The sequence below is a fragment of the Gadus chalcogrammus genome, chromosome 14, assembly GCF_026213295.1.
Source record: "Gadus chalcogrammus isolate NIFS_2021 chromosome 14, NIFS_Gcha_1.0, whole genome shotgun sequence".
NCBI classification, from domain to species: Eukaryota; Metazoa; Chordata; class Actinopteri; order Gadiformes; family Gadidae; genus Gadus; species Gadus chalcogrammus.
Window position 1 is genome coordinate 4,909,283 of NC_079425.1, and position 25,000 is coordinate 4,934,282.

Genomic DNA, 25,000 nt, shown 5'->3' on the forward strand with positions numbered 1-25,000 from the left:
ACAAATAATGCACACAATTATATATAATATGCATAAATAAAAGCCAATGTAATGCTACAAATGAGTACCAGTATATATTAAAAGAATAAGACAAAAATAATTCTAAGATAATACTGAAATATACACAAATAATAGACAGCTAATAAACACAATTATATCCACAATATCTACTATTAGAAGCTAATATAATGCTACAAGTGTACATGAATAATATAGTAAGCTTATCGATCCCGCTAAACCCATTTTAGTAGCGTATAGAAGAATTCAAGTTCCAAGTTTAATAGCAACTCCACCCATATTGAACTATCTATACAACCGAACAAAATGCAAACAACACAACACGAATATATGCACACAGTTTCTCTGGTTGTTCTCGCAATGCTTTTAACAGTGTGCTGTCATGGTGTGTGTGTTTCTGCAGTACTGTCAGCTGTGCAGGAAGGGGGACAACGAGGACCTTCTGCTTCTGTGTGACGGCTGTGATAAAGGCTGCCACACTTACTGCCATAAACCCAAGATCACCTGCATCCCCGAGGGAGACTGGTACTGCCCGGCCTGCATATCCAAGGTACCATAAGCCTGGCTTCACCTGTGTTACCAGTGTATCAAAGGCACCCTAGAGTTACACAATCGACCTGTGTCTACCTATAACCCTGACGCCTAACTGTGCGTTCACACCAAAAGCTGTAAAGCGTTTTGAGCGATTAGACATGAGCGATAAAGCGATGGGAGCGATAAAACGCTTGAGCGATAGCTTTAAAGCTGTAAAGCTGTGGATGAGATTTGAAAACAGCTCAACTCCATGCAAATGAGCTAGTAGCGTTTCGGCTCTAAATGACCGCCAGCCAATCGGAATGTAGATGTCTCTCGTCTGCGTTTTCTTGCGCAGTAAACATACGTGAGAAAACGCAAAAAGCTGTAAATATTTTGGACAGCATTGTGTTTTGAGCTATATGGCGATTTTGCATCTTTTTACAGCTTTTGGCGTGAACGCACAGTAAGTGTGTGGTTGACTAGTTGACCAAAAGTACTTGGTTCGATCCAAAATTCCTGCAGCCATACCATTCGACAACCAATGCGCCCTTACCCCTGCCTGTTTCGTAAAGACATTTATCTGAATTCAAGTTGTTTTGGACAAAGCGTCAGAAAAAGGAACAAGCGTCACCAACGTTGACTAAAGGGCCAAACTTAAACACAAATACTTACGGTGTTTGTTATGTGGGTTTCTGTGAAAACAGGCGAGTGGGCCGATTCCCAAGAACAAGAAGCCCCCCTGCAGACTCCCGCCAGCATCCAGCCTAGGGGGAGCGGGAGGAGCGGCGGGGGGAGGAGGAGGAGGAGGAGCAGCGGGAGGAGGAGCAGCTGCAGGAGGAGGAGGAGGAGGAGGCAGCGCTAAAAAGGGAGGAGCGGAAGTGAAGAAGAACGGCAAGCAGGCCGGTGCCGGGGAGGCGTCGGAGGAGGACTCAGCCAGCGCCGGCGGCACGCCCAAGAAAGGCGCCAAGGACGCCAGCAAGAAGAGGAAAGCGGAGGAGAGCTCCCCAGCACCACCGCCGCCACCGCCAGCCAATCAGGAGAGCCCGGTGTGCGTGAAGCGAGCCAAGACGGCCCGGGACAACAACCGGGACCTGGGACTGTGCAGGTAGAGAGACGCGCCCGGAGGGTTCCCTTAAGAGCATTGTTGGCCTTTTACTCCTCTCCGTTACTGTCCCATAACTGTGCTTCAAACCACTTCTGTCACTGCCCATTTAAACCTCTCTTCAACTGTCATTTTACACTTTCTCCATAACTGTCATTTGAAACCTCCTTATACCACGGTCTGCGGGAATACTCGATTCTGATTGGATGCAGGGTGTGCATTAACTCCTGATATACGGACACCTGGACAAGTAGTTCCGTCAAATTGTCTGTTTACCGTTCTCAATTAATGCGCTAGCTGGCGTATCCATAGATGTCTATGGGCGTATCGTCTCTAAAATAGTAGTAACCATAGCAACGGGAAACAAAACAAAGCTCAGCGGACTATAATACCTCCCGCTACCTCCCGTTCTAAAGTCGTAGCTATGGTCCGTCCTAATTACTGGAGGAGTGAACAACGTTTCCGTTGCATGAGAACCCAACGGGCGTGTAATGATGGTTCCGGGTATTAGTCGGACCCTCAGGCGTAACCAGGGAAACAAATGTATGTTTTGTGGAAAACTTTATATTCAGATTGTAAAACGCATGAAAATATAAATGAATGGTCTTAATTTGGTCACCGTTGGTAAGTGACCGTGGTATAAGCGGGATAATGCCCTTCGAGGTGTCCATTATCAGGAATTAATGGACTTCGCGGAGGCAACCGTCCTCCGCTTCGCGTCGGACGGTTCACGCCTCCACGTCGTCCATTAATTCCTGATAATGGACACCTCGTCGGGCATTATCCCTTACATAACTGTCATTTGAAACCTCCATAACTGTCATTTTATTCCTCTCCATAACTGTTAAACCTTCTACCTAACTTCCTTTTAAACCTTCTCCATAACTGTCCCTTTTAACCCTCCATAGCTGTTCTTTTAAACCTCTCACAATCTCCCATCTTCTCTTTACCTGTCCCATTAAACCCTCTCCATAACTGTCCTTATAAACATATTACTTTGCTTAATCTGTCCCTTTAAACCTTCTCCATAAGTTCCATTTTAAACCTTCTCCATAACCGTCCTTTTAAACCTTCTCCATAACTGTCCTTCTAAACCTCTCCTCTCCATAACTGTCCTTTCAGTTTTGCTCTTCCTAGTTTCTTAGTCAAGCCCTTCAGTGCATGCTCATACCCAGTGAGAGGACCATGGGGTTAACTTCTGTTGGCTTCCCCTGACAGAGTGCTTCTGGCCGAGCTAGAGCGGCACCAGGACGCCTGGCCTTTCCTCACACCTGTCAACCTCAAGTCGGTGCCAGGCTACAGGAAGGTCATCAAGAAGCCCATGGACTTCTCCACTATCAGGGAGAAGCTTGTCAGCAGCCAGTAAGTATTCAGCTCGGACACGCTCACCAGCAGACTGACAGACCAAAAGCAGGGCAGTCCTAGGCCTCACTAATTATTTTCTAATCGCATTGGAAGCTTTCGTTTTGTCCACCCAAAACTGAGATCTTTAAATGGAAGAACATTTTCCTATTGCTGAATTGATGTTTCTTACAATCAAGTGGGTATGAAATATGAAAGTCTATATGAAAATGATGACATTTTTGATAGAGATAGTGCTTCGGCAGGTGGTCCAGTTAAAATGGTCTGCGATTGAGAGATGACAGAAAGAATGCAATTCGACATTCACTAAATCATACTCGAGATGTTGAGTGTTCATGGTTGAACTTCCCTTCCCTATGCAAACGGTTTTTGTTTTCCTCCTTCCAGATATCAAAACTTGGAGACGTTCATCATCGACGTCAACCTGGTGTATGATAACTGTGAAAAGTACAACGAAGACAACTCAGACATCGGACGCGCCGGCCACAACATGAGGAAGTTCTTTGAGAAGCGCTGGACTGAGCTTCTGAAACAAACCAACTAGGACTCAGGCTTCCCAGCGTTTCCCCTCCCCCTTCCCTCGGTTCCTTGGCGAGCAAACACATATTTTTCCTCTCCAGCGAAGGCCGCGAATGGAGTGAGCAACGTAGAACTCAAACCCTCTGGGCTGCGGAGAGGAGGGAGAGTAGGGAGAGAGAGAGGGAGGGAGAGGAGGCCATCGTGACAGGAGGTTTCTGTAGGAGGGTGTGAGGCTGGGGTTGAGCTACAACAGGGAACAAACCCCCCCCCCCGAGAGTCCCAGGGAACCCGGCATGTCATTGTGCAATACCACTTCCTGTCTCCGGAATGCTGCACTGAAGCAACCCTCCAGTACACTGACCCTGTCCCCCCCCCCCGCGATAGACCGAAAATACGTTCCACTACTTGTAAATAGCCGTTTGTTTTTTTATTTAATCGTATTATAGTGAATGTATTTAATTTTGTAATACTTATTTATGAATCAAGGTCCACTTCATTTTCTATGAAAAGGAAGAATCAGCTAAACGGCTTTGAGTTGATGGCAAGAAGAGGAAATGGAATGTGTGTTTGTGTCTTTAATTTTCACCCAAATACGAAACTAAGCCAAGAAAAAAAAAAAAAGAAATAAAAACCAACCTGTTTACACTGTCGCGTGCGCCGAAGCACCGGGAAAAAAAAACTACAACTGTATTTGTTTTGTTCAAACTGTAAAACTGCATTTATTCACAGGCAAATGGTCATTCATGTGTATATACTGTTTATTATTGTCAATATTACGTCTTGTTTGGAACAATGTGTAAAAAATTGTTTAAGAATATTAAGATATTGTTTATGCCTTAGAATGATTGTAGCATTCTATTTTAGTGAACGTGTTGGAAACCCTTATGATGGATATTGTTTGTACAGTAAACACATACCCTCTGCAGACACTGTGCTCTTCTTAATATTGGTAGTGCCTACCCTCTCAACAGGGGCATGTAGGGGATAATATCGTTATTTTTGTTATCATTTTAATATTTTATTTCTATGACTTCTATTTTTATTTCTGTTTTTATTTTTTTATGTATGATTTCCGATCCAACATGGCCGCCTCCAAAGTCAGACGGCGACACAGTCTTCATTCCTTCCTCCCCGCACCATTGCATTAAAAATAGAGAGAATATTCCGGAAAAAACCTGGCGAGCTTCTTGCGTATAGGCTCCGCCCGCCGCCTACCCGCCCCCCCTCCCCACCACTCTAAAGGGGACCCCTGGGGCCATTCGTAACCACTGTGTTGAATCTTGCTGTGTGTTGTGGCCTGATGGAGGCAGCTAGAGTTTTTTTATGTACCCGAGTCGAGAGTACTTGAAGTAACTTTATTTAAAGATATTGTGGAATAAAAGTATCATTCTTTTGTAGGAGCTTTATTTTTCACTAGTGTGTGGCACGGACCTATTAAAGGATGTTTTTCAACCTAAATGACCTCCGCTGGTTTTTATTACATGTTTCTTGTTTTCCCGGTTCATGGAAAGGAGAAGTGTCAAGCACAATTACAGTTACAATACCTCAAAGCAATACTAGGCCTACTAAATAATAGGCCAACGGTGCTATGGGTTGAGTCAGATTTCACATGATAGTTTCCTATATATTGGTGTAGTGTCAGATTGAGGATAACATATCAATTATGATATTGTGTATAAAATGAGACAATATTACAAATATATTGCATTAAATATATTGTTGACGGAGGTGGATCACATATTCCAAGACCATGTTTATGTTGTTTTATTCATTTGAACAGTGAACAGGCTAATACAATCCACAACATACAATATATTAAGAAAATAGCACTTAACAACTAAGTCGTAATATTTTTTAAGGTAGGCTATAACATATCTTGCACTGTAAATATCTCACACAAAGAATCCATCAATCAATACTTTAATAGGTTTAATAGGTTAATACAATCTTGCAGTCAGACCATTTTAAAGGAATGTGGTTTTATTGTCATGTTTTCAGAAAATACTAGAACATTATGCAACATGAACACAGGAAACTGATTACAGTTGATCCATTGATCCATGATTATCAGCCTAACTGTCCCTATCGGTCATTATAGTTCTGCTTGTAGATAAAAATCCAGGCCACTGGGGAATAATAATAACGTGTCCAGTTGGACCAACCACGTGTTCTCCTGACGTCATAGTCAGCTGATCTACACGGAAGTAAACACACCAGATGACGCGTCTGACACTACACAAGCGTACGGATTACAGTAGCTTTAAATCGAATTTACTTGATAGCTTTAAATTCCTCACGGAGCTCTGACCCTGGTTGCCCCCCGGAAAAATGGTGTCTTTAATATGCACCTTGCAGGGCCATCGAGACGACGTGAACTGGTGCGCGTTGTCCGCCACCCACCTGTCCACCTGCTCCGGGGATAAGACCCTGCGGGTGTACTCCACCGCCCAGGACTTCTCCGAGCTGCCCTACTCGCCCCTGACGGGCCACGGCTACGGCGTCCACTGCTGTTGCTTCAGCCCCTGCGGTCAGTTCCTGGCCTCCTGCTCCACGGACGCCACCACGGTGGTGTGGTCGGTGTCCGCTGGAGAGATCGAGGCGGTGCTGGAGCATCCCGGACGGAGCCCCGTCAGGGTGTGCGCCTTCTCCCCCGACTCCACTCACCTGGTGTCCGGCGCGGCAGACGGGACACTGGCGTTGTGGGACTTCCCGGCGAAGCGGCTCTTAAGGTGTGATGATGAAGTTGTTGCTGTTTTTTTTTTTTTTTATGCGAGTTCATTTATGCTGTGTATGTTTTGGCATACTATATCTTTTTCACATGTGAGTTGTCTGATTTTTCTTTTTGGTTGTATTATTATGTTCTATCTTGAGCACAACAATTTTGAATGACACATTTCCCAAAGTAATCTTTGAGTTCCAAACAGTTCAATTATCACTTTCAGAGTAGGCCTAGGCTGGTTGTTTTCTAAGAGCAGGCACCACATCGAAATAAGTCTGTGTCATATTACCATCATCTTTTATACACCCATCCTCTGATTAGATCTACGTTCTAGATTAGAACCAACTAGAAGAGAAGAGTGAATGTTCCTGCCTGCGTACCTAAAGTTTTTGTTGTGTCACTCATGTGCTTGCGTGTTGCGTGTCTGCCATGTGCGTTCCAGCACAAGGACGGTGAATGACGCCACGGTGGTAGCGCTCTCCTTCAGCCCGTGCGGGCAGGCCCTTGCCAGCGGCTCCACCTACGGAGACCTGCGGCTCTGGGATCTGAACATGAACCAGGTCTTCGCCGAGAAGAACGCCCACGACCTGGGGGTCACCTGCTGCTGCTTCTCCCCCCGCAAGGACAAAAGTGTGGCATATAGCGCGAGCCAATTCATGTGGTTATTGTTAGCCATGGATGATTGATCTATGAGAGTGCCTCATAGATTTAGATGTAAATACATGCATTATCTTTTTGTATATATGAGCATTTGTCTTACAATTTATGCTTGGTATATTTGTGTATTCAATCATTTGAAACGGTATCATGATATCAATAGAACTACGCATAGCTGGGCTCATTTTAGGTTTTGAAGAGATCAAAACCTAAACTGTTGGTCGTTTGCAAAACAATCGGTCAATTTTGAAATGTTTTCTCTCCCTCAGTTGAACTGGTGATGCATCTGGCTTCCTGCGGTCAAGACAGTCTTGTAAAGATCTGGACTGTACTAAATACCATCACTGGAGGTAAATAACTGTGTTCACATGTTAGCAGAACCTCTCTCTGTTGTTCTCTTGAGGTAAAGTCTAACCCGAACATAGACTGTACCCAACCTTACACTCTATCTATTTCTCAATATCAACACAGAATGGGCTTGAGTCTGTGCTGTCGTTTTACGGTCATGTCAGGGGATTTACTAATCTGATTTGATGGGGATCACCAGTGACAACATTGTGTCTCTTTGTGTTATCAGCCGGAAGAACACCAAAACCTCAACACTGTGACTGTGTTTTGCAGTATTAAAATAAAAAAAAAGCCTGCGCCGTGTAGTTTCATATCTAGTCTGCAGCCACTCTGTCTCCATGTCTCTCTGGCTCTCTTGTGGTTTCTGTCTTACTCGTTTTGTTTCTCTCATTTCCATTCAAAGGACTTTTTCTTCATTAAAAGCTCATAATATTGACGATATAAGATTACTTCTTTGTTCTGTGTGTCTGTGCTAGGCTGGGAGGTGAAGCTACTCCACACGTTGAGGGGCCAGTCGGCCCCGGTTCTGTCCTGTTCTTACTCCTCTGACGGACAGCTGCTGGCGTCTGGGTCAGTCAGTGGCTTTTGGTTCAACAAATACAAAAAAAGAAATCAATCAACTGCATGATTAATTTTGAAATTAAAGGTTACCTTTTAAATATATTTGTCTAAATAGGAAAATATATCTACAATAAAATCTAAAATCAAGGTTGAGGAGGCTGTTTATGAGTCTAGTAGTTAGAGCGCCCTGAAGTACCCTAAGTTATATCCATATGTGCTGCTAAAACACCACAGTCCACGCACCCAGAAAATTATGCACTTTGGCTTTCTCCGGAACAGAGAATAAAAAGATTACCCTTTGTATTATAGGTTGGTGTTGTAGTTAAGTGAGTGCGGGTCTCGACACAGCTTTAAATGTCTGCTTTTAGACATGGGAACTTGTTTTATAACATTGTATTGTTTATTTCTTAGCTCTGTGGATAAAACCGTTACCATATATGATGCTGTAAGTATATCTCACTCAATTCATTAACTGGGTACAAACTCTTAACTCTACATTATTGTCAATAATGTGGATAGAATATTGACTACCGATAGTGATGTTGATGTTTTTTTGCGTTTTCAGAACAACGCGGTTTTGCTGTACACATTGAACCAACACGAAAGGTAAGCGTCCCTGCTCCATTATTGAGAGAACAATGAGCTTGGGAGTGCAGGGCTATATTAATGTAATAATCATTTATGTGTCGTGTTCTAGGTATGTGACGGCGTGTGCCTTCTCTCCCACGGATGCTGTCATGGCAACAGGATCCATGGACAAAACGGTCAACGTCTGGAGGATCCAGGATGGGCACAGCTGCAAAGGTCAGTTCATACTAATACTAGTAGTACTAATACTACTAGTACCACTTATTCTTCTAATATTAATTGTTGAATATCTGGAGCATCCAGGATGGACACAGCTGCCATGGTCAGTGAATACTAATACTAGTATTGGTACAAATGTTGTTTGTCACCTAGTTGTCTTGGCCTTTTAAACTTAAATTTGTATGTACTTCTTAACTGTGTATTGTTATTGTTTTTGTTTTAACTGTGAAGCGCTTTGTGACCCTGGTCTGTGAAAGGCGCTGTACAAATAAAGCTTACTTACTTACTTACTTACTTACAAACCGGAAGGTTGCTAGCTCTATCCCCCTAGCTGTTTCGAGGTGTCCCTGGGCATGACACCTAACCCTAACTGCTCCCGCTGAGCTGGCGGTCGCCTTGCATGGTTGACACCACTGGGAGTCTGTGTATTAAAATAGTTATGAGTCGCTTTGGATAAAAGTGTCTGCTAAATGTAACTTTAAATTTAATAATACTAGCACTATGCATTCTAGTCATTATAATAGTTAAAAATCTGTCACTTCATACTAATACAACTAGTACTACTAATACCAATCGTTCAACCTCAAAACCACTACTAATCACTTTTTGTGTGTGTGTGTGTGTGTGTGTGTGTGTGTGTGTGTGTGTGTGTGTGTGTGTGTGTGTGTGTGTGTGTGTGTGTGTGTGTGTGTGTGTGTGTGTGTGTGTGTGTGTGTGTGTCCCTCCCTCCCTCTCTCCCTCCTTTCGTGCCTGGATCAGGTGGAAAATTAGCCCCAGGTGAGTTTACCTTATCTTTTTCCAGCTGATAAACACAGGAGCCATTGTACATACCAACTATTAACTTGTTTAGACCCCCAGCGAATGACAGTGGATTTAGAACCAGGTCATTAAGGAGCGGATAGGGGATAGACAGTACAGAGACAGGGTATTAATGAGCTGGTAGGGGCTAGGGTTAGGGGGCCTCTTGCTCAGGGATACAGGTACAGGTAGAGGCTGCGCCCTAGCCTCCCACTACCTTGGTTTCGTAGTCTTCAATGTTAACTTTGATTGTTTCAGTTGAAATAAAATAAAATGTTACATTTACTTGAAATGTTTTACATTTCAGAGGATTGCGCAACAACCTTCAGTGACGGTAGGAAACGTCTCTTTAATTTTCCTTTAGGTCTGACAAATGTCAGCCCGTTGTTTAGTTTTACAGCAGACTGATATTTCGATGTCATTAAACATTATTGAGCCATTTAGTAGTCTTCTCTCCCTGTCCCTCACCCTCTCTCTCTGTTTCTCTTCCATTCTCTATCTGCCTCTCAGGGAGAACGGCAGCGGGTCGGTCCAGGCTGCTGGTCTCTGATTGGTCAGAGGAGGATGTGGGGGCGTGGCTAGTGGAGGAGGGCCTAGAGGGATTGGCCGTCACGTTCCGAACCAATAACATCGATGGGGCGGAGCTTCTGAGAATTAGCAAAGACACACTGATGGAGCTGCGTGTGGGTGAGAGACAGAAGCTGATAACTGTCAGTACTAACAAACACTACCACTATGGTAAAAAAGGAAAAGAAACTGGGGTATATATATAGCACTGTTCCTTTTTCTTATAATCTACCCCCTAGTTCGATTGTTGTCATCCTAAACCTAAGGAAAATGTAATGACAACCTCCCCCTCTACGTCCGGGGTCAGCAACCTTTTCAACATGCAGTGCCAGTTTCACATTTTCTTGTTAATGCCTTAAGCAACAATATATTAAAAATTAAGCTGAATTATGACACAGCGACCAAAAACATTTCCAGAAGACCTGGAATTGTACTATTTCCATATAGTGCACAATCATGCATCAACATTTTAAATGTTTTTTTGGTTGTTGTATTTGCAACATGGGCTTAAAAATTGTAATTACATATGTCCCATCTTAAAACACCATTTTCAGATACTCATTCAAAAACATATTTGCACTGTGAGGAATGTAAAAGACGAGAATATATGGGAATGTTGGAACCATCCACATCAATATCTTTAAGACATGTACAGCTTTGCAAAACCATGTGAAGGTGGTGCATACAGGCCACTTGCAACAATATTTTAAATATTTTCTTCTCTATTACTCACAACATAGGTTTAAAAACTTTTAATTGATCCCATTTCAGAACACTGCTTTCTGTAACTAATTTAAACATATTTAGGAAATGCCCAAAACAGAATAAAGTGCAAAAAAAAAATTGGTAGTAATGATTATGCTGCCGCATTGGGCTGTGAATTTTTTTAATAATAATAACAAAATAGAAAAAAAACACACTTGAAATTTTTTTTTTCAAGTGTGCCAATGGTTATGCTGCCCCGTGCCAGTGGGGGCACGCGTGCATATGGGTTGCCGACCCCTGCTCTAGGTGGAGCTAGAGTGCAATCTGTGGATGGTCTTAAACATTGGCCTATTGTGTGTGTGTGTGTGTGTGTGTCTGTGTGTCTGTGTCTGTTGCCAGAGTCAGTGGGTTTGCGTGGTAAGGTCCTCAGGAAGATCGAGGAGTTAAAAGGTGTGTCTGTGTGTTCGGGTGTACCTGATGAGTACCTGTGTCCAATCACCAGAGAGCTGATGAAGGATCCCGTCATCGCTGCAGGTGAGCTTAACAACAACCAGGGTTCAACACTTTATACCTCAAAACTATAATTGGACTGTACGTCTGAAATATATTTCTTATTGTACCTGCTTGTACTTTTATTTTATATCTCACTTTTAATGGTTGTCTTTTAACCCAGACGGCTACTCCTATGAGAGGGAGGCCATTCAGAGCTGGATCAACAGCCGGAACCGCTCCAGCCCCATGACCAACCTGCCCCTGAAGACCACCCTGCTCACACCCAACCACACCCTGAAGATGGCCATCGGGCGCTGGTCCACCAGCCACTAGTGGGCCTGGGAACCGCCTCACCTGGGACTCACCACGTACGAGAGACTAACCGGGAACACACAAGCCACGGCATATCCGGTGTTGTTGATGTAATGCATGTCTTAGACACAACCAGAAGGCTCTCCGAAGGCCTTCGGGTCGTTTTTCTGGAAGAGGAACAGGGTGTGAGTGAGGTGGCCGGGGGTGTAGTTGGCGTCGCACTCGACAGAAAAGGTTTCTTAAAGTCTTAAGTATCATCCAATCAAACGGTCACATTCAGGCAGTGCGCGGACTCAACAAGTCAACTCGGTTAATTTTATTTTTGTTTTGTATTTATGACTGGTTGACTTGATGTGTATGTCTCCAAACCCTCCTTAACATGCCCTGTGCAGTTTGGATAACAGTGGCTGCTAAGCAGCTAAAGCTTAAAGGACGTCTGCCCATTGTGTGTATGTCTTTGGGGATTGAACCCATGACCTTTTTTCTGTGGCGAGTCAGACATCAGAGGACTCGTCGTCACCTGTGTCACTTTAAAGGAGAGAGCCCAATTAAATGCTCAGACTCTGGACTCTGTGAAAAGTCTGTTTTTCTTTCCATCATTGAATCGTGCATGTAATTTGTATGACAGGACTATACAAAATTATTAGTTTAGTGAAGTATTAACACATGATATGTTATAATGGCTTCTGTATAATTCTTACATTAGTCATTGAAATGTATATTCTTCACTTATATGAAATAGTCCTGTTGTAGTGATTAACCAATACACATTTCATGTTCTCCGCACTTCATTTAAACAATATATCATGTGTTGCATGCAAGCAATCGTTACTGTTATTAAATGGTTATAGCAATAACAGGATTCCTCGTTTCAAATGAGTTATATTTCCTGGGTCATATTGATGATTTTGTGGTCACTGTTCTATGGAAGCTTAGATTTCAGATTTGAACTGCAAAACAATCGGAGCCTTTGAGGGGGCATGTTTTGTGTCACCAAAAGGGAACTGATGTTACTGGCAGTGAGTCATGTCCAGATGCACTGCGGATGTTTTGGAGACTGTTGCGTAAGAGGGGCTGAAACTTACCAAAGAGCTCCACTCTTTTTGCAAATCCAGCATTTAATTATCACACATAAAATGGATCCAGCACGCTCCGAAACCGACGCATTACCGGGTTTGTGGAAAACGTTATTTTGCGTCCAACTTTCTCCCCGCCAACCTTGTCGCGTCTGGTAGGGACTTTGTGGGACTTGTAAGATGCGGTTTTTGACAATAGACTTGACAGTTTGGAGGAAGATTCGCGAAAGGATGCTCCCTGTTTCATTTTGCGTCCTGGAAGCTTTTAAATTATGTAATAAATGTTTGGAAACGTTATATCTAACGATCAATATTCTGAGGAGAGAGCCTAGCCCTGTTCCTGTTTGGCTTAATATTATTTCCAAACCTCACAGCATTTGATTGACACTCTGTGGGGCTACTTGACATCTGAAACGTAGGAGTATCTCCATGTAAAAGTATCCAGCGCCATATCCAAACTGCAGAGCCCAATGCACTCCAGGCTTTGGGCGGAGACAATAGTGATATTGATCGCGTTTTTGTTGGATATTTTTTTGCTTATGTGATGTATCCTGTAGGCCTATACTAGCCTACTCAATGCATTTAGTAGATGCCACGGCTGACTTGGGGGATTGCTGTAATAAAAGTGTCCTGTTGTAAACAGATGGACCCTGTTGCTTTAAAATGAGAAGGGCGGTCGCCTGGTCGGGACAGGACACTAGAAGCCATTCAGGACGACTTTGATCGAGAAATACCTCAAAACCTAAGAAGTTGGGGCTTCAATTTTGTAAATGATCTCTCCTTAGCCTGGCTCCGCCCGCCTAAGTACTTCCGCTCAATTTGAATTTCCCTTCAGTACTAGTACAAATGAAATGAAATGAAGTGAAGTACGAGAGTCTGGTAGAACCAGGCTAATCTCTCCTTGCATATTCTCTCCATTGTGCCCTCAGGCACAGTGTTGTTTTAGTTTGGTTGCAAGGAAATCGCACTAATGCCAGTGTGGTTTCAAGGATGCTGCTATCACATGGTCATATATTCAAATATGTTTTGTTTTGTTGTATGCATTTATTTTTAACCTTCTCATGTATATGAACAACCGGCACAGCCTGAAACAGTTCAACCGCTTTTAATGATGATTCCTGTCACAATCTTCTTTCAGGCCATGCAGAATGTACAATTATCCAGAAGAACACCGTGTTGGGCGGAGACAAACCCCTACACCGCTTCATCAAGGGACAACCCAAGATCATCGGTGTAAGACACAACACACACACACACACACACACACACACACACACACACACACACACACACACACACACACACACACACACACACACACACACACACACACACACACATGCATGTATTCGCACAATTACAATTTAAACACGCATTATTGTCTTTATCATCTGATAAGTGACACATTGTGTATTTTAATATACTCAAGATGAAAATATTTGATATAATGTTTGACATTTGTGAAGTGGCCTTGTTGAATTCTGTCGTGTGTGTGTGTGTGTGTGTGTGTGTGTGTGTGTGTGTGTGTGTGTGTGTGTGTGTGTGTGTGTGTGTGTGTGTGTGTGTGTGTGTGTGTGTGGCTGTGTTACATCAGATCGTATTGCTGATCCTTGGCTCCTCGTTCTTCATTCTGTCCATCCCACTGAGCGAGGTCGGTTCGTTTGAAAGGTTTGATGGGTACATCCAGCCAGGCTTCTGGCTCAGCCCAATGGTTAGTAGTCCACTGCACCGAGAAATGAAAGTAGGCCTATTTGGGTGCAATGCACAGTGGCTGCATTTTGAGTAAATCTGCTGTAAGACTTAAGAGATAGGGGAAGAGAGCAGAAGATAGCAAGATTTGGAAACTAATCAACCAAAAAAAGGCCATCCCTGCTATCCCCAAGTTTCTCTGCCATTAAGAAGTGTTGCATTCACCCTCCTGTTATTGACAGGCAGGATTCCACAGACAAATCAGGGAAGAGATGGTCCGAACCATAAATGGTCTGAAACAGAGGCAGGCACAGTCAACTGTAAACAGGCATTCTCCCAGCACATTTCACTCACTAAATTCTTAAATCTTACCTACAGCATAATTGAATGGAAATCTCCTGGATATATAAATATTTTATGTTGTTATAATCAAATGAATCATTGATCCCTTGATTTTAACCAGATACAATTTTCGATTGTAATTAATTAATTGAATACCTAATTTAAAGCATATGGCATCATTGAGAGCTGCGCATTTTTACTTACAGTTCATTGTTTGTGGAATACTGTACATCGTTACGGAGTATAACCCGACCAAAAAAACGGTATGTTTTGCAATACAATCTTTAATCTTGTGATAATAATTGTTAATATCTCTGTTTATCCATTCAATGAAAATGAAAGAAGTGTGTGGTGTTAAACAATGCCGTCTAGCTTGTACAAAAACCCCTCCCTGTTCTTCTTCTCTGTCCCCAGGTGACAGCTAGTTTGGCTATTAGCATCGTGGCATTGCTGGGGACGCTGTGGGTGGCCTTTCTAATAGTTCTGCCCATCTTGCTGCATGGACATTTCAGCCTTCGGTTTCACGGTTATGGGCAGGAAGGCCACGTAAGAGATTTTTTGGTCGAGTAGCTAGTGCTGGGCAGACACTCAAGTCATGCACCCTAATCAAACTCCCCATAACTGATAGGCGGTCGATTGAAGATGTTTATGTGCATCTATCCCTATGTTTCTCCCTAATGAGAAATGTTCCATTTCGACAACTGTGATTGACAGGGAACATGGTTTCTCTGAACCAATCAGCAAAGAGATACTCTGATTGGTCAGAAATGACCCGGTAGTGAGAGAGAATTGAAATATTCTCAGACATAGGCAGGCCCATCTTATTAACTTATCTAATTGTTATGGGTATACTGACAGCCCAGGTAGGTGTTGCTACTAAACAAAGACATCAAACCTCAGGAATAATAATAATGACACATGTAATTACTTCTACGCATTGAAGCTTAGTAAAGCAGTGGGAACTCAGTTTAAATTAACCGGGATGAAAAGATTGAGCGTGTGTGTGTATGTGTGGCGTTTTTGTTTGTAGGTTCCGGTGTTCATTTTGTACTTGGTGATTGAGGTCTACACCTTCGTAGGAGTGTTCATCTTCATCACCATGTCAGCACTTGCCGGTATCTCTCTACGCTCCTCTGGTAGCCAGGTGACTAGTTAAAAGACACACGCACACACACACACACACACACACACACACACACACACACACACACACACACACACACACACACACACACACACACACACACACACACAAAAGCATACACGCACACTGGTGGCCAATACACACACACACACTTAAACACACAAATTATCGGCTATCTTTTGTAATCTCTTCCCCTCCTTCTTCACATCTCATCTCATCTCTCTCTCTTAATCTTATTCTCTCCATCTCATCTCTCTCTATCTCTTCTTATCTTGCTCCATCCCATCTCTCCTTCACTTTTCATCTCCCTCTCTCTCTCCATATCCCATCTCTTTTCATCCATCTTATTTTTCTCAGACCCAGGTCGTGATGATGCAAAGCCAACCACCAACTGAATGAGGAGCACGCACGCACACACACACACACGTACCCGCACGCAGACTTACGCACACACCCTGCACACACGCTTCTCTTTGGACTCATTGATGCCATGTTGTATACAAAACCTTTTCAAATGTATTAGCCTTGGTAGAGATATGTGTATCAATTGGTACCGCCTATATTTACCTTCTACACGCTGTGAATAGTCATTCCTACTAAACCACTACTGATGACACAGAAACAAATACCTGATGTACTAATGCCATAATGTATCTGTAATAAAAATAACTTTATTTACATAGCATTCTGTATCATTAACATAAACCAACAATACATTTGTGGAGTAGAATACAGGACTAATATTTAGAGACCAAGAGGACAGGCTGATGAAGAACATTTAATGTCAATGTCTGTGTTCCTGAGCGGATCTCAAATCTGTGCTGATTATCTTAAATCAAAACAGCGCTGTGATGGATTTGAAACATTAGATGCTTTAGAAACAGTGATTTTGGGAATGCAATAGAATAGGGTGAGTGTTAATGTGTTTGTGATGCCCTAATAGGCATAATGTGGAAACTACGAAAGCCCTGAATGGCAAGATATAAAAGATAATTGCAGTTTTTTTTAATAGCTTCCATGTCATGTGACCAAGTGGGCTTAATCAAAACCAGATATAACTACCCTAGACAATCAGACAACTATGTATATATCGGTCTGTCTTTATACATCATTTTCTGTTGTGTAGTTATTGAGTGTAGTATTGGTTTTGCTGAACTCGAAAAAAACCATCACAAAAAGGATATATAATCAGCATTTCTTAGTGTGTGGTTATTACAATCGGGAAGTAGGCTGTGGATGAGCTGTAAGACAAAAAAGTAATCTCATACACACAGCCATACAACTTGGGTTGTTCTTTTTATTATGCCCCATCCATGCACCACGCATTATATTCGCCTTCCTAGCCAACTTCCTAGTGCAGTTGTGCCGCAGCAACTAGAATGTGCTATAACGGACCAAATCACATACCAGAGAAATTATACATGCCATATGTTATATGATCTTGTTTTTGTTTATTTATATAAATAAATGTTTTCAATTAACGGTACATTTATGTATCACACCTTTGGAATTTCAGATCAACACATTTGTACAGGGAAATGTCTTAAAACAGACATACTAAATACAGAGCAACAAAATTAGTATTTTATTGACACCTCAAAAGCTATGCTATCGTTTCTTTCAGTTCTGTGCCTTTAGATGTTTCAGTTCTGTTGCTGATGAACAAGCATTGTTCTGGCTGATGTGATGGCTTTCCCGTTAGGCCGTGGTGCATGTATCCATTGTAGAAGTCTGCTGCTGACAGCCGTTTCTTCAATACAACAGCCTTGAATCCCACCCAGTCGTCCTGGAACATATATGACGCAGGAAACATTTTAAATTGAAGTGACAAACATAACAATCAGGTCACACTGGGTCTCATTCATATTATGGTTTGTGTTAATAAATGTCACAATTAAATCCAAATTCAGTTCCGTCAGATATTCTGAACCCAAGATGATAATCATTAACAAAGGAAACATATGATTTATTTTTGTCTTGCATACCTTGCAACAGACTGCCAACGTGTTTGACATTTTAAGATAGATGATCGAACCAGGAATTGGTGGCCTTCCATGACCTTAAAAATGCACAAATCAAGTGAGAAATCAGATTTCATGAGAATTTCTCCAATCCTAGAATAAATTAATTTATACTTTTTTGAAATTGTAATTTTGTACCTGATAACGAAATGTCACATTTTCCAACAAAGTCCAGAAGTTTGATGGTCTTTCCCATCCATAAAGTTCTCAAGGGAATCTAAAGCAGTGGATAATGAATGATGAGCATACATTATAAAGACAAGTCCTAAACAACCCTAGAAAAACAGAAACGTATCTACTTTCCTCACCCGTGAGCCAATGGCACGAAACAGACGATCGATCTCTCCACAGGTCTGGTCCTCCCACGACACCCAGCTCATTGAAATACTAATTTTGGGAGCTATGATGGAGGTTGGGTTATCATAAGTTCACAATAAAGAGGCATTTATTTTGAAAGGTCATGTGCTTCAAACCAGAACGTACCTGATGTTGCTCCTGTCTGGTTTTGCTCCACTTTGTTAGCAAGTCTCTCTGGAAGTGTCTTAAGTGTGTCCATCAGCTGGAATTAAGAGACGGGACTCATAAATGCAGTCACAAACCTTTCTCTGGTGGTCAATGGGCAGTAGGGCTTTGACTCAGAACTTCGTTATTCAAATACAATAATAAATAATATCAAAAAATAAATCAATATTCGGACGAATATTAGGCAGCCCTTAATATTCGAACCTGTTATGGGCATTCTTTTTTGTAAATGTCTTTGCTTGAACATTGTTTTCAATTCAGATTCCGAGGCTTTTTCACGCCAGGTGAAGTTATGAATCGCGAGCTCAGTAGCGAGGCTATCATTGGTCTTCTGGGCTCCTGTAGGTGGCGTTAGCGTCATGTGCTGTGTCTGAAATCGCTCACTTACGCAAGTGCACTTACATTGAGTGCACTTCATTATCCCTACAGTACACTTATAGGCGCAGTGCCCTCATTTCTACAGTTCACTGTCAAAACAGCCTTTGCGCACCTACCGGAAATGAGTTTGCAGTTTGACGGTTCTTCTTCTGTGGTATTTTTTTTTTCTGCTTGATCATTTCCGTTAGTCGCCTGTATGAGCGATCTAGCAGTATTCACGTTATCGTTCTTGATACCAACTGATTACAGAATTAACAACATAAAAACATTGGTCGGATAGCGCCCAAATCATTGAAGTTGTACTGAAAAACAAACCAAATATGCATCATTTTATTTACATCTGTAGAGCACGTCGGTCTCAAATTTTACTACAAGTGTGCGATTTCAGACACAGCACCGTCCGGCAAATTTTGTATTTTATAGCAAAACAATGGCCGCGTCAACACCGACAACAGCCCACGTGGAGGAGATTGAAATTTGTCTTGTCTTTTCAGTTTAGACTGACTGGCTTATTTGACTTTATTTTTGATGGCTTATTTATCTTTATTTTGATGTTGACTGATACACTGCCCTCTGGTGGACAAAACAACTGAAGGCATTTAATGGTCAAAAATATCATTAATATATATTCGAATATTAATGTCAATAAACAAACAAACTTCGAATATGATTTTGGGCAAAAGTCAAAGCCCTAATGGGCAGAGTGACAGACAGAGAGGGGCTTACCAGATGGGCCCCCCTGGTGGCAAGGGTAGCCCCTAGCTGGTCAGCAGTGCAGTGTGTGGGCACAGAGTAAGTCTCCTGGCGGAGTATGGGCCCCACATCAAACCTATGGCACAAAGAATGCATTGAATCAAGTCCTTTGGTAAATACAAGTATAAGAAAAATAGTAAGCTGCCAGTTTGCGGTTAATGTGGTGGCTCATATGGTGGCCGACTTTCAGCCAAAGGGGGCTGAGTTCGCTCCCCACTGTCTTGGTCGTTGATCAAAGATGTTCGCTCCTTTATTACATGAATTCACTTAAAAGGTTGAATCCCACTTCAGTGTCGATAGCCGACATGGGTGTCCACCGGCTGTAGCGATCATGGCTCTTCTTCTCCAGACGTAGAGTTACACAGAGAGGCGCACATAAGCTACGGCGGCCACCGCTAACCTTGAGACCCGTGCCGGCTTTTTCGACGTAGAGGTAGAAGTTGAGCTTGAGTCCCGCTCTGGATAAAGGCCGCCCACTGTGCTAAAGGTCGGGCTACGATGAACCACAGACACAGGGTGAGAATGGCTCCTACCTACAGGGCCGAATCTGCATGATGGTGACCCCTGTGATGGCGTCTCCGTGCAGGACGGTATGGAACACCGGCGCTGGACCTCGCCACCGTGGCAACAGGCTCGGGTGCACGTTGAGGATTCCCCTGTAGTCGGACACAAAGACGCACACAGTGTTTCACACTGTCGAAACTCCTACTAAGGACAAAACAACATATATTACTTAGTTGCTTAGCATCTTATCCTAGCTATCTCTTGTGTACAGGGAATGGGTTAGCCTAGCGATTATCGGTGCTTGCTACTTGGGTCTATGAACATCCTTACTGTACTGACAACAATATATGGTTTCTCCTTCTTCTGACAAATGTACTTATTGTAATTCGCTTTGGGTAAAAGCGTCTGCTAACTGTCCCAAATGTAACATTTAAATGTAAAGTACACTTCATAAAGAGTTTGTATAGTTACTCACAATGGAAATTGGCGTATGAGTCGCTCTTTGAGCAAGCAGCCGAACGATACCACCACGCCGACATCAAAGCGACCCTGGAGGTCTACGACAGGCCAGATGTGCACGGGAAGTCCGTTTTGGTCGGCAAACTTCTTCACGGGAACGTTGTTGGACAGAGCAACAACCTCCAGAGACGCCACAACGCTTTCATTAGATCCCCTGAAAAGATCATAAGCAGACTTTTGTCATGTTAAGGTAGTATGGCAAAGTTATACTCATTTAATTGTGAAGAGTCTTGAGCAAACTTTACTTATTTCTCCATGAGTAAAAAAGACACTACTTAAAATAGAAGAAAGAAAAATGACAGACAGCAATGATGCCTTGATCTGACCATTTGCTTTCAAAATAAGGTTACTCAATAAATTTGAAAAGCATTATTCCTTGTCGTTCTACTCAATTAAGCTGAAAGTGGATGTATCAAATGAAACCAAAACTCATGTTGAACATGAAGCTGTATGAAACGATCCGGCAGCGGGTTGTACCTGGTCGCTGTCAGGGACTTAAGGGACTCCAGTGCAAAATCATCCGTCCCAAAAAACAGAATCCTCCAGGGTGGTGCAGATGTGGAGCAGAGCCTACAGTGTTTATACTCGGACCTCTGGGGTTTCTCACCCAACAGTCCCACACATGCACGGGAGTGTTTGTGGCATCGGAGGCCAAGTATCTTTAGTGCAAGTTGTCTTGTGTTGACATGGTTCCACATATGCAACAACATCATAGTTTCATTATCAATAGTGATTTCCCATAGACGAAGTGAGGACAGAAGTGCGGAGCAGCAACGTTATGACTCATGGATGGTCGCATTCAGTCGCAATGCGGAGACTCCCATGAGATCAAAGACATACAGGATAAATAAAAGCATCAAACATCAGACTATGCTTGTATCTTAGTTCTCCTCTCATTGCCTTGACTTCATATCGTTGCTGGAGGGCGCCGCCATGACTGAAGTCATGACAGCATGCTTCCTGTCCGGCAAGAGTGTTTTGGGAACTCGAGGAGATGTGCATCCCGCCATCTAGTGGACTGGCGTGCGGACTACAGCATCCACTCAAAAGAAGGGGACTTTTGTCTTCTACACGTTCAACCCTTTACAATATAAATTCCCATTTATATAATTAACATTAACCTGGGAATATTAAAAGGGAAACCGCTGTATTCTACATGGTCTATCCAAAACCAAATGATTGTTCCCCAACCATTCAACCAAAACAGCATTAGTTGGAGTGGTCTTAACCAGCTTCACCAGTGAGGTATTACAAGTCCAATTTGAGTGTTATTAAGGCTTTAGGGCGGAACCCAAACGATTATATCGGGATAGGCCCCAAAAGCTTATAGGGCAGGGTGTGCCATCTAAACTCTGAATTATGTTTTATTACTTTTAATCATTCATTCAACATTTTATTTTCTTTAACAAATCACAGTCTTCGTTTTCGTTTAAGGACGTCATCAAAATAATCCATTATCTTTTTTCAAACCACGGCAATCTTCAACATGTGAACTAGACTTATACTCATATTGAACTTTTGATTTTAATAGCGCATAGGTTACTTATTAAATGAAAGGTATAACTTTGACATCATAATGTGTGTGCGCTTTACAACAGGGCACGTGTGCCGGCTGTTTGAACAGTGTATCACAAACTGCAAACGCAAGGTTATGGCAAGGCTGTCTAAATAGTAACCTAGCAACACAGGTCAATGACCTCACTATTCAGAGGAACCGCCATTACCCATAGCAATATTTACTTGGTTGGACCCCGCTCTTTTGCCCCAAAATAAATGTCATCAATAAGTGTACTATGATGAGCTTTTTATTATGTATTTTTTCAACCCTGGCAGAATATCCTGCAGACAACTTATTTATTTGAAATACAAACCGACATTTTGAGCATATTGTACCCCATCGTATGCGTTTAGGTTTCTCTTGTGGAGAAATGTGTTTACAGCAAGGGAGGACATACAGGAGCTCCTCCCATGTGGACTTTAGTCCTGGTCCCAGCTCTCCTTCCTCCTGAACTAGTAGAAGAAGGACCTCCTGAGGTCCACACTTCCTGCCCTGCTCCAGCTGCTCTGAGCCCAGAGAACCACACATCAGTGAGTTACCTTTTCCTGTGTGTGTGTGTGTGTGTGTGTGTGTGTGTGTGTGTGTGTGTGTGTGTGTGTGTGTGTGTGTGTGTGTGTGTGTGTGTGTGTGTGTGTGTGTGTGTGTGTGTGTGTGTGTGTGTGTGTGTGTGTGTGGGTGTCGGTGTCGGTGTGTGTGTGTGTGTGTGTGTGTGTGTCGTGTGTGTATCGGTGACGGTGTGTGTGTGTGCGTGTGTGCATGTGTGCGTGTGTGTGTGTGTGTGTGTGTGTGTGTGTGTGTGTGTGTGTGTGTGTGTGTGTGTGTTTGTGATTGTATGTGTTTGTGTCTCCGTTTGTTTGTGTGCTTGTGTGTCTATGTGTATGTGTGAGGGTTTGTCTGCGCGCCTGCAAACCCTAACGAGTGTGTCTGTGTGTGTGTGTGTGTGTGTGTGTGTGTGTGTGTGTGTGTGTGTGTGTGTGTGTGCACGTGCACGTGCACGTCTATGTTTGATATTAATATTTGTTATATAGGATAAAAAAACAAATGATTAGAGCCTAATAATCATTTCACAATCATGGTAATCTCCCGTTATCTACTAGCAGTGGGTATCTGCCTGTAGCTATCAGAGTTCAGTCAGGCAGACTGATTACTAAGAAGCTACTGTGGAGAAACATGACTCGGATATTTGCTTAGTTTTTATGTCGACAGAAAGAAAACCTTTTGGAAATCATGTTTTTAATATAAACTTTAATATAAACTTCTTTGTATAAACTATGTCTACACATGTATTATACTAGTCCTCATGAATTGCCTCTAATCCTATTACAGTGAATGCTTTGAACTTGAAGGTATCACACAAATGTTGATCCTTTCAACAGTCTTCCCCGTGGTGTGCTGACATGCTGCATGCCTGGATCACCTTGCTGGTCCTCTGTCACGGTAACGTTTCCTTCCCTCAAACGACCCTCATGCTGTCTTCTACAATACACCGATGCCCATCGATAGACCAACGACTGTATCCACACCCTGCTCCTTATAACAACGCTCTTATCGACACTTTCAGAGGCGACAGGATTCCTGATCCACAACACGCAGCACAGCCTGTGCCTGGAGGACCAGGCCGGTCCGGGCCCCGGCGCCGTGGGGCTCGGTCGGTGTAACCTGGACTCCCGGTTCCAGCAGTGGGTCTGGTTGAACCGGAGGGTGCTGAGGAACCTGGGCTCAGACAGGTGCCTGGCCAGCCGAGGCATCGACCTGGTGCGGACCGTGGGATGCCCGGCGGCCATGGAAGAGCAGGAGGAGGAGGAGGTGGTGGTGCAGGGAGCAGGAGCAGGAGCAGGAGAAGGAGGAGCTGGCGTGGTGGAGGAGGAGATGCTGTGGGACTGTCTGCGCAGCAGGCTGATCAGTGTGATCAGCGGGCTGGAGCTCTCTGTGGACGACAGCCTGAGCCTAGCTCTGTCCCCGCTCTACCAGCGCAGCGGGAGATGGAGGTCGCTGGACGAGGGAGATATCTGCCAGGAGATCCTGAGTGAGAGTTATTTTTATTTGTTTTAACCTTCTGTAATACCTGATTCCATAAGCACAGGCAAACACTATGATTGTGGGGCTGATCCTGGCACAGGGGACGATGTTTGAACTTATCAGGGGACGGATCGGGGACAGCAGCAGGTTGTGCTGCTGCTGTGAAGCAAGGCGGTCGTGGCTAACTCTCCAGCCCTGTCACAGGATCCAAAAGGGCGTCCAGAGAACCAGGAGAGTTCGAGGAACCCAGCGAGAGCATGGATCCCAGAGATGCAATGGCCGGCATGACAGAGGAGCAGAAGAAGTTTCTGAGCTGGTATTATCGCACGGAGGACCGTGAGTAATGCTATTGTTGCTGTGGTTTTATGTACTCAGTTGTACTGAATGTGCTGGTTATTCAAATTGAGTTGAATTTAGTTGAGTCAAACTCATTTCAGGTTATCAGCAGATCTCCCATATCAAGTTTATAGGCCTGATAGATGTTTAACTTTGAGTCTTGTGAAATGCAGATGCAAAAAAACGAATAAAGATTGTAGTGTGAATGTTCGTGTACGTTACTGCTATGTACTGTACTCTTCTGATGCATGAAGTCGACCATGGCTTCCGAAAGGGGGCATTGCTGATCTACAGTATTAAGAAGTCCAAGTTTAAACCATAAAAGGAACTTAGATCTCTGCGCGTCAATAAACCTTACCCATGCCATCTGTAAAGAGGTGCTTACGGTTACAATTTACCCAGCTTCAAATGCTGTCTTTGATCAGCTCGGTGTGCTGAAACGTTGGCCAGCCTCACTATAGTGCCAGAAGATTTACTGCACATGTAATATGAATTCTAACATTGTGTTCTCTTCCCAATGCTAGCCACCATATGGAAGTTTGTAATGCTGGGACTTTCCTTTGTCTCCCTGCTTGTGGGCTTTTTGCTTCTGGGAATGGGTTCCATGGCCAACAAGTATGTACCACCTTTCAAAACAAACTGTAAAACAAGTTGTA

General features: G+C 43.2%; 4 protein-coding genes across 6 annotated transcripts in view; 3 read left to right on the plus strand and 1 right to left on the minus strand.

Annotated features, from left to right (window-relative positions):
* baz2ba (bromodomain adjacent to zinc finger domain, 2Ba) overlaps positions 1-5,439 on the plus strand; it is a 21,734-nt gene extending 16,295 nt beyond the window's left edge. For both annotated transcript variants that reach the window (XM_056608094.1, XM_056608095.1), the window contains 4 exons: positions 422-568; positions 1,239-1,639; positions 2,855-2,998; positions 3,386-5,439. In XM_056608094.1, the coding sequence (XP_056464069.1) occupies positions 422-568; positions 1,239-1,639; positions 2,855-2,998; positions 3,386-3,542 (849 nt within the window). In that variant the 3' untranslated portion in view covers positions 3,543-5,439. The remainder of the gene's footprint in view (positions 1-421; positions 569-1,238; positions 1,640-2,854; positions 2,999-3,385) is intronic.
* Positions 5,440-5,680: 241 nt separating this feature from the next.
* On the plus strand, positions 5,681-16,412 carry wdsub1 (WD repeat, sterile alpha motif and U-box domain containing 1). The gene is made up of 18 exons (XM_056607646.1): positions 5,681-6,246; positions 6,679-6,866; positions 7,163-7,243; positions 7,718-7,811; positions 8,214-8,247; positions 8,368-8,408; positions 8,500-8,606; positions 9,369-9,386; positions 9,715-9,741; positions 9,918-10,094; positions 11,079-11,213; positions 11,353-12,656; positions 13,698-13,792; positions 14,154-14,270; positions 14,797-14,853; positions 15,005-15,136; positions 15,621-15,734; positions 16,092-16,412. Exons 1-12 carry the CDS (start codon positions 5,846-5,848, stop codon positions 11,502-11,504), a joined length of 1,455 nt encoding a protein of 484 aa, XP_056463621.1. The 5' UTR covers positions 5,681-5,845; the 3' UTR covers positions 11,505-12,656; positions 13,698-13,792; positions 14,154-14,270; positions 14,797-14,853; positions 15,005-15,136; positions 15,621-15,734; positions 16,092-16,412.
* Positions 16,324-21,410, minus strand: mtfmt (mitochondrial methionyl-tRNA formyltransferase). The gene is made up of 9 exons (XM_056607647.1): positions 20,909-21,410; positions 20,388-20,585; positions 19,942-20,064; positions 19,382-19,484; positions 18,239-18,314; positions 18,064-18,155; positions 17,894-17,972; positions 17,720-17,793; positions 16,324-17,520 (listed from the first exon to the last, which is right to left on the minus strand). Exons 1-9 carry the CDS (start codon positions 21,142-21,144, stop codon positions 17,338-17,340), a joined length of 1,164 nt encoding a protein of 387 aa, XP_056463622.1. The 5' UTR covers positions 21,145-21,410; the 3' UTR covers positions 16,324-17,337.
* A 974-nt stretch (positions 21,411-22,384) lies between these two features.
* si:cabz01068815.1 (solute carrier family 51 subunit beta) overlaps positions 22,385-25,000 on the plus strand; it is a 3,593-nt gene continuing 977 nt past the window's right edge. Inside the window, exons 1-5 of one of the 2 annotated variants that reach the window (XM_056608501.1) lie at positions 22,385-22,519; positions 23,366-23,426; positions 23,551-24,015; positions 24,213-24,344; positions 24,869-24,959. In XM_056608501.1, the coding sequence (XP_056464476.1) occupies positions 22,400-22,519; positions 23,366-23,426; positions 23,551-24,015; positions 24,213-24,344; positions 24,869-24,959 (869 nt within the window). In that variant the 5' untranslated portion in view covers positions 22,385-22,399. Of the gene's footprint in view, positions 22,520-23,315; positions 23,427-23,550; positions 24,016-24,212; positions 24,345-24,868; positions 24,960-25,000 lie in introns of both variants that reach the window. The other variant, XM_056608502.1, reaches the window with a different exon arrangement.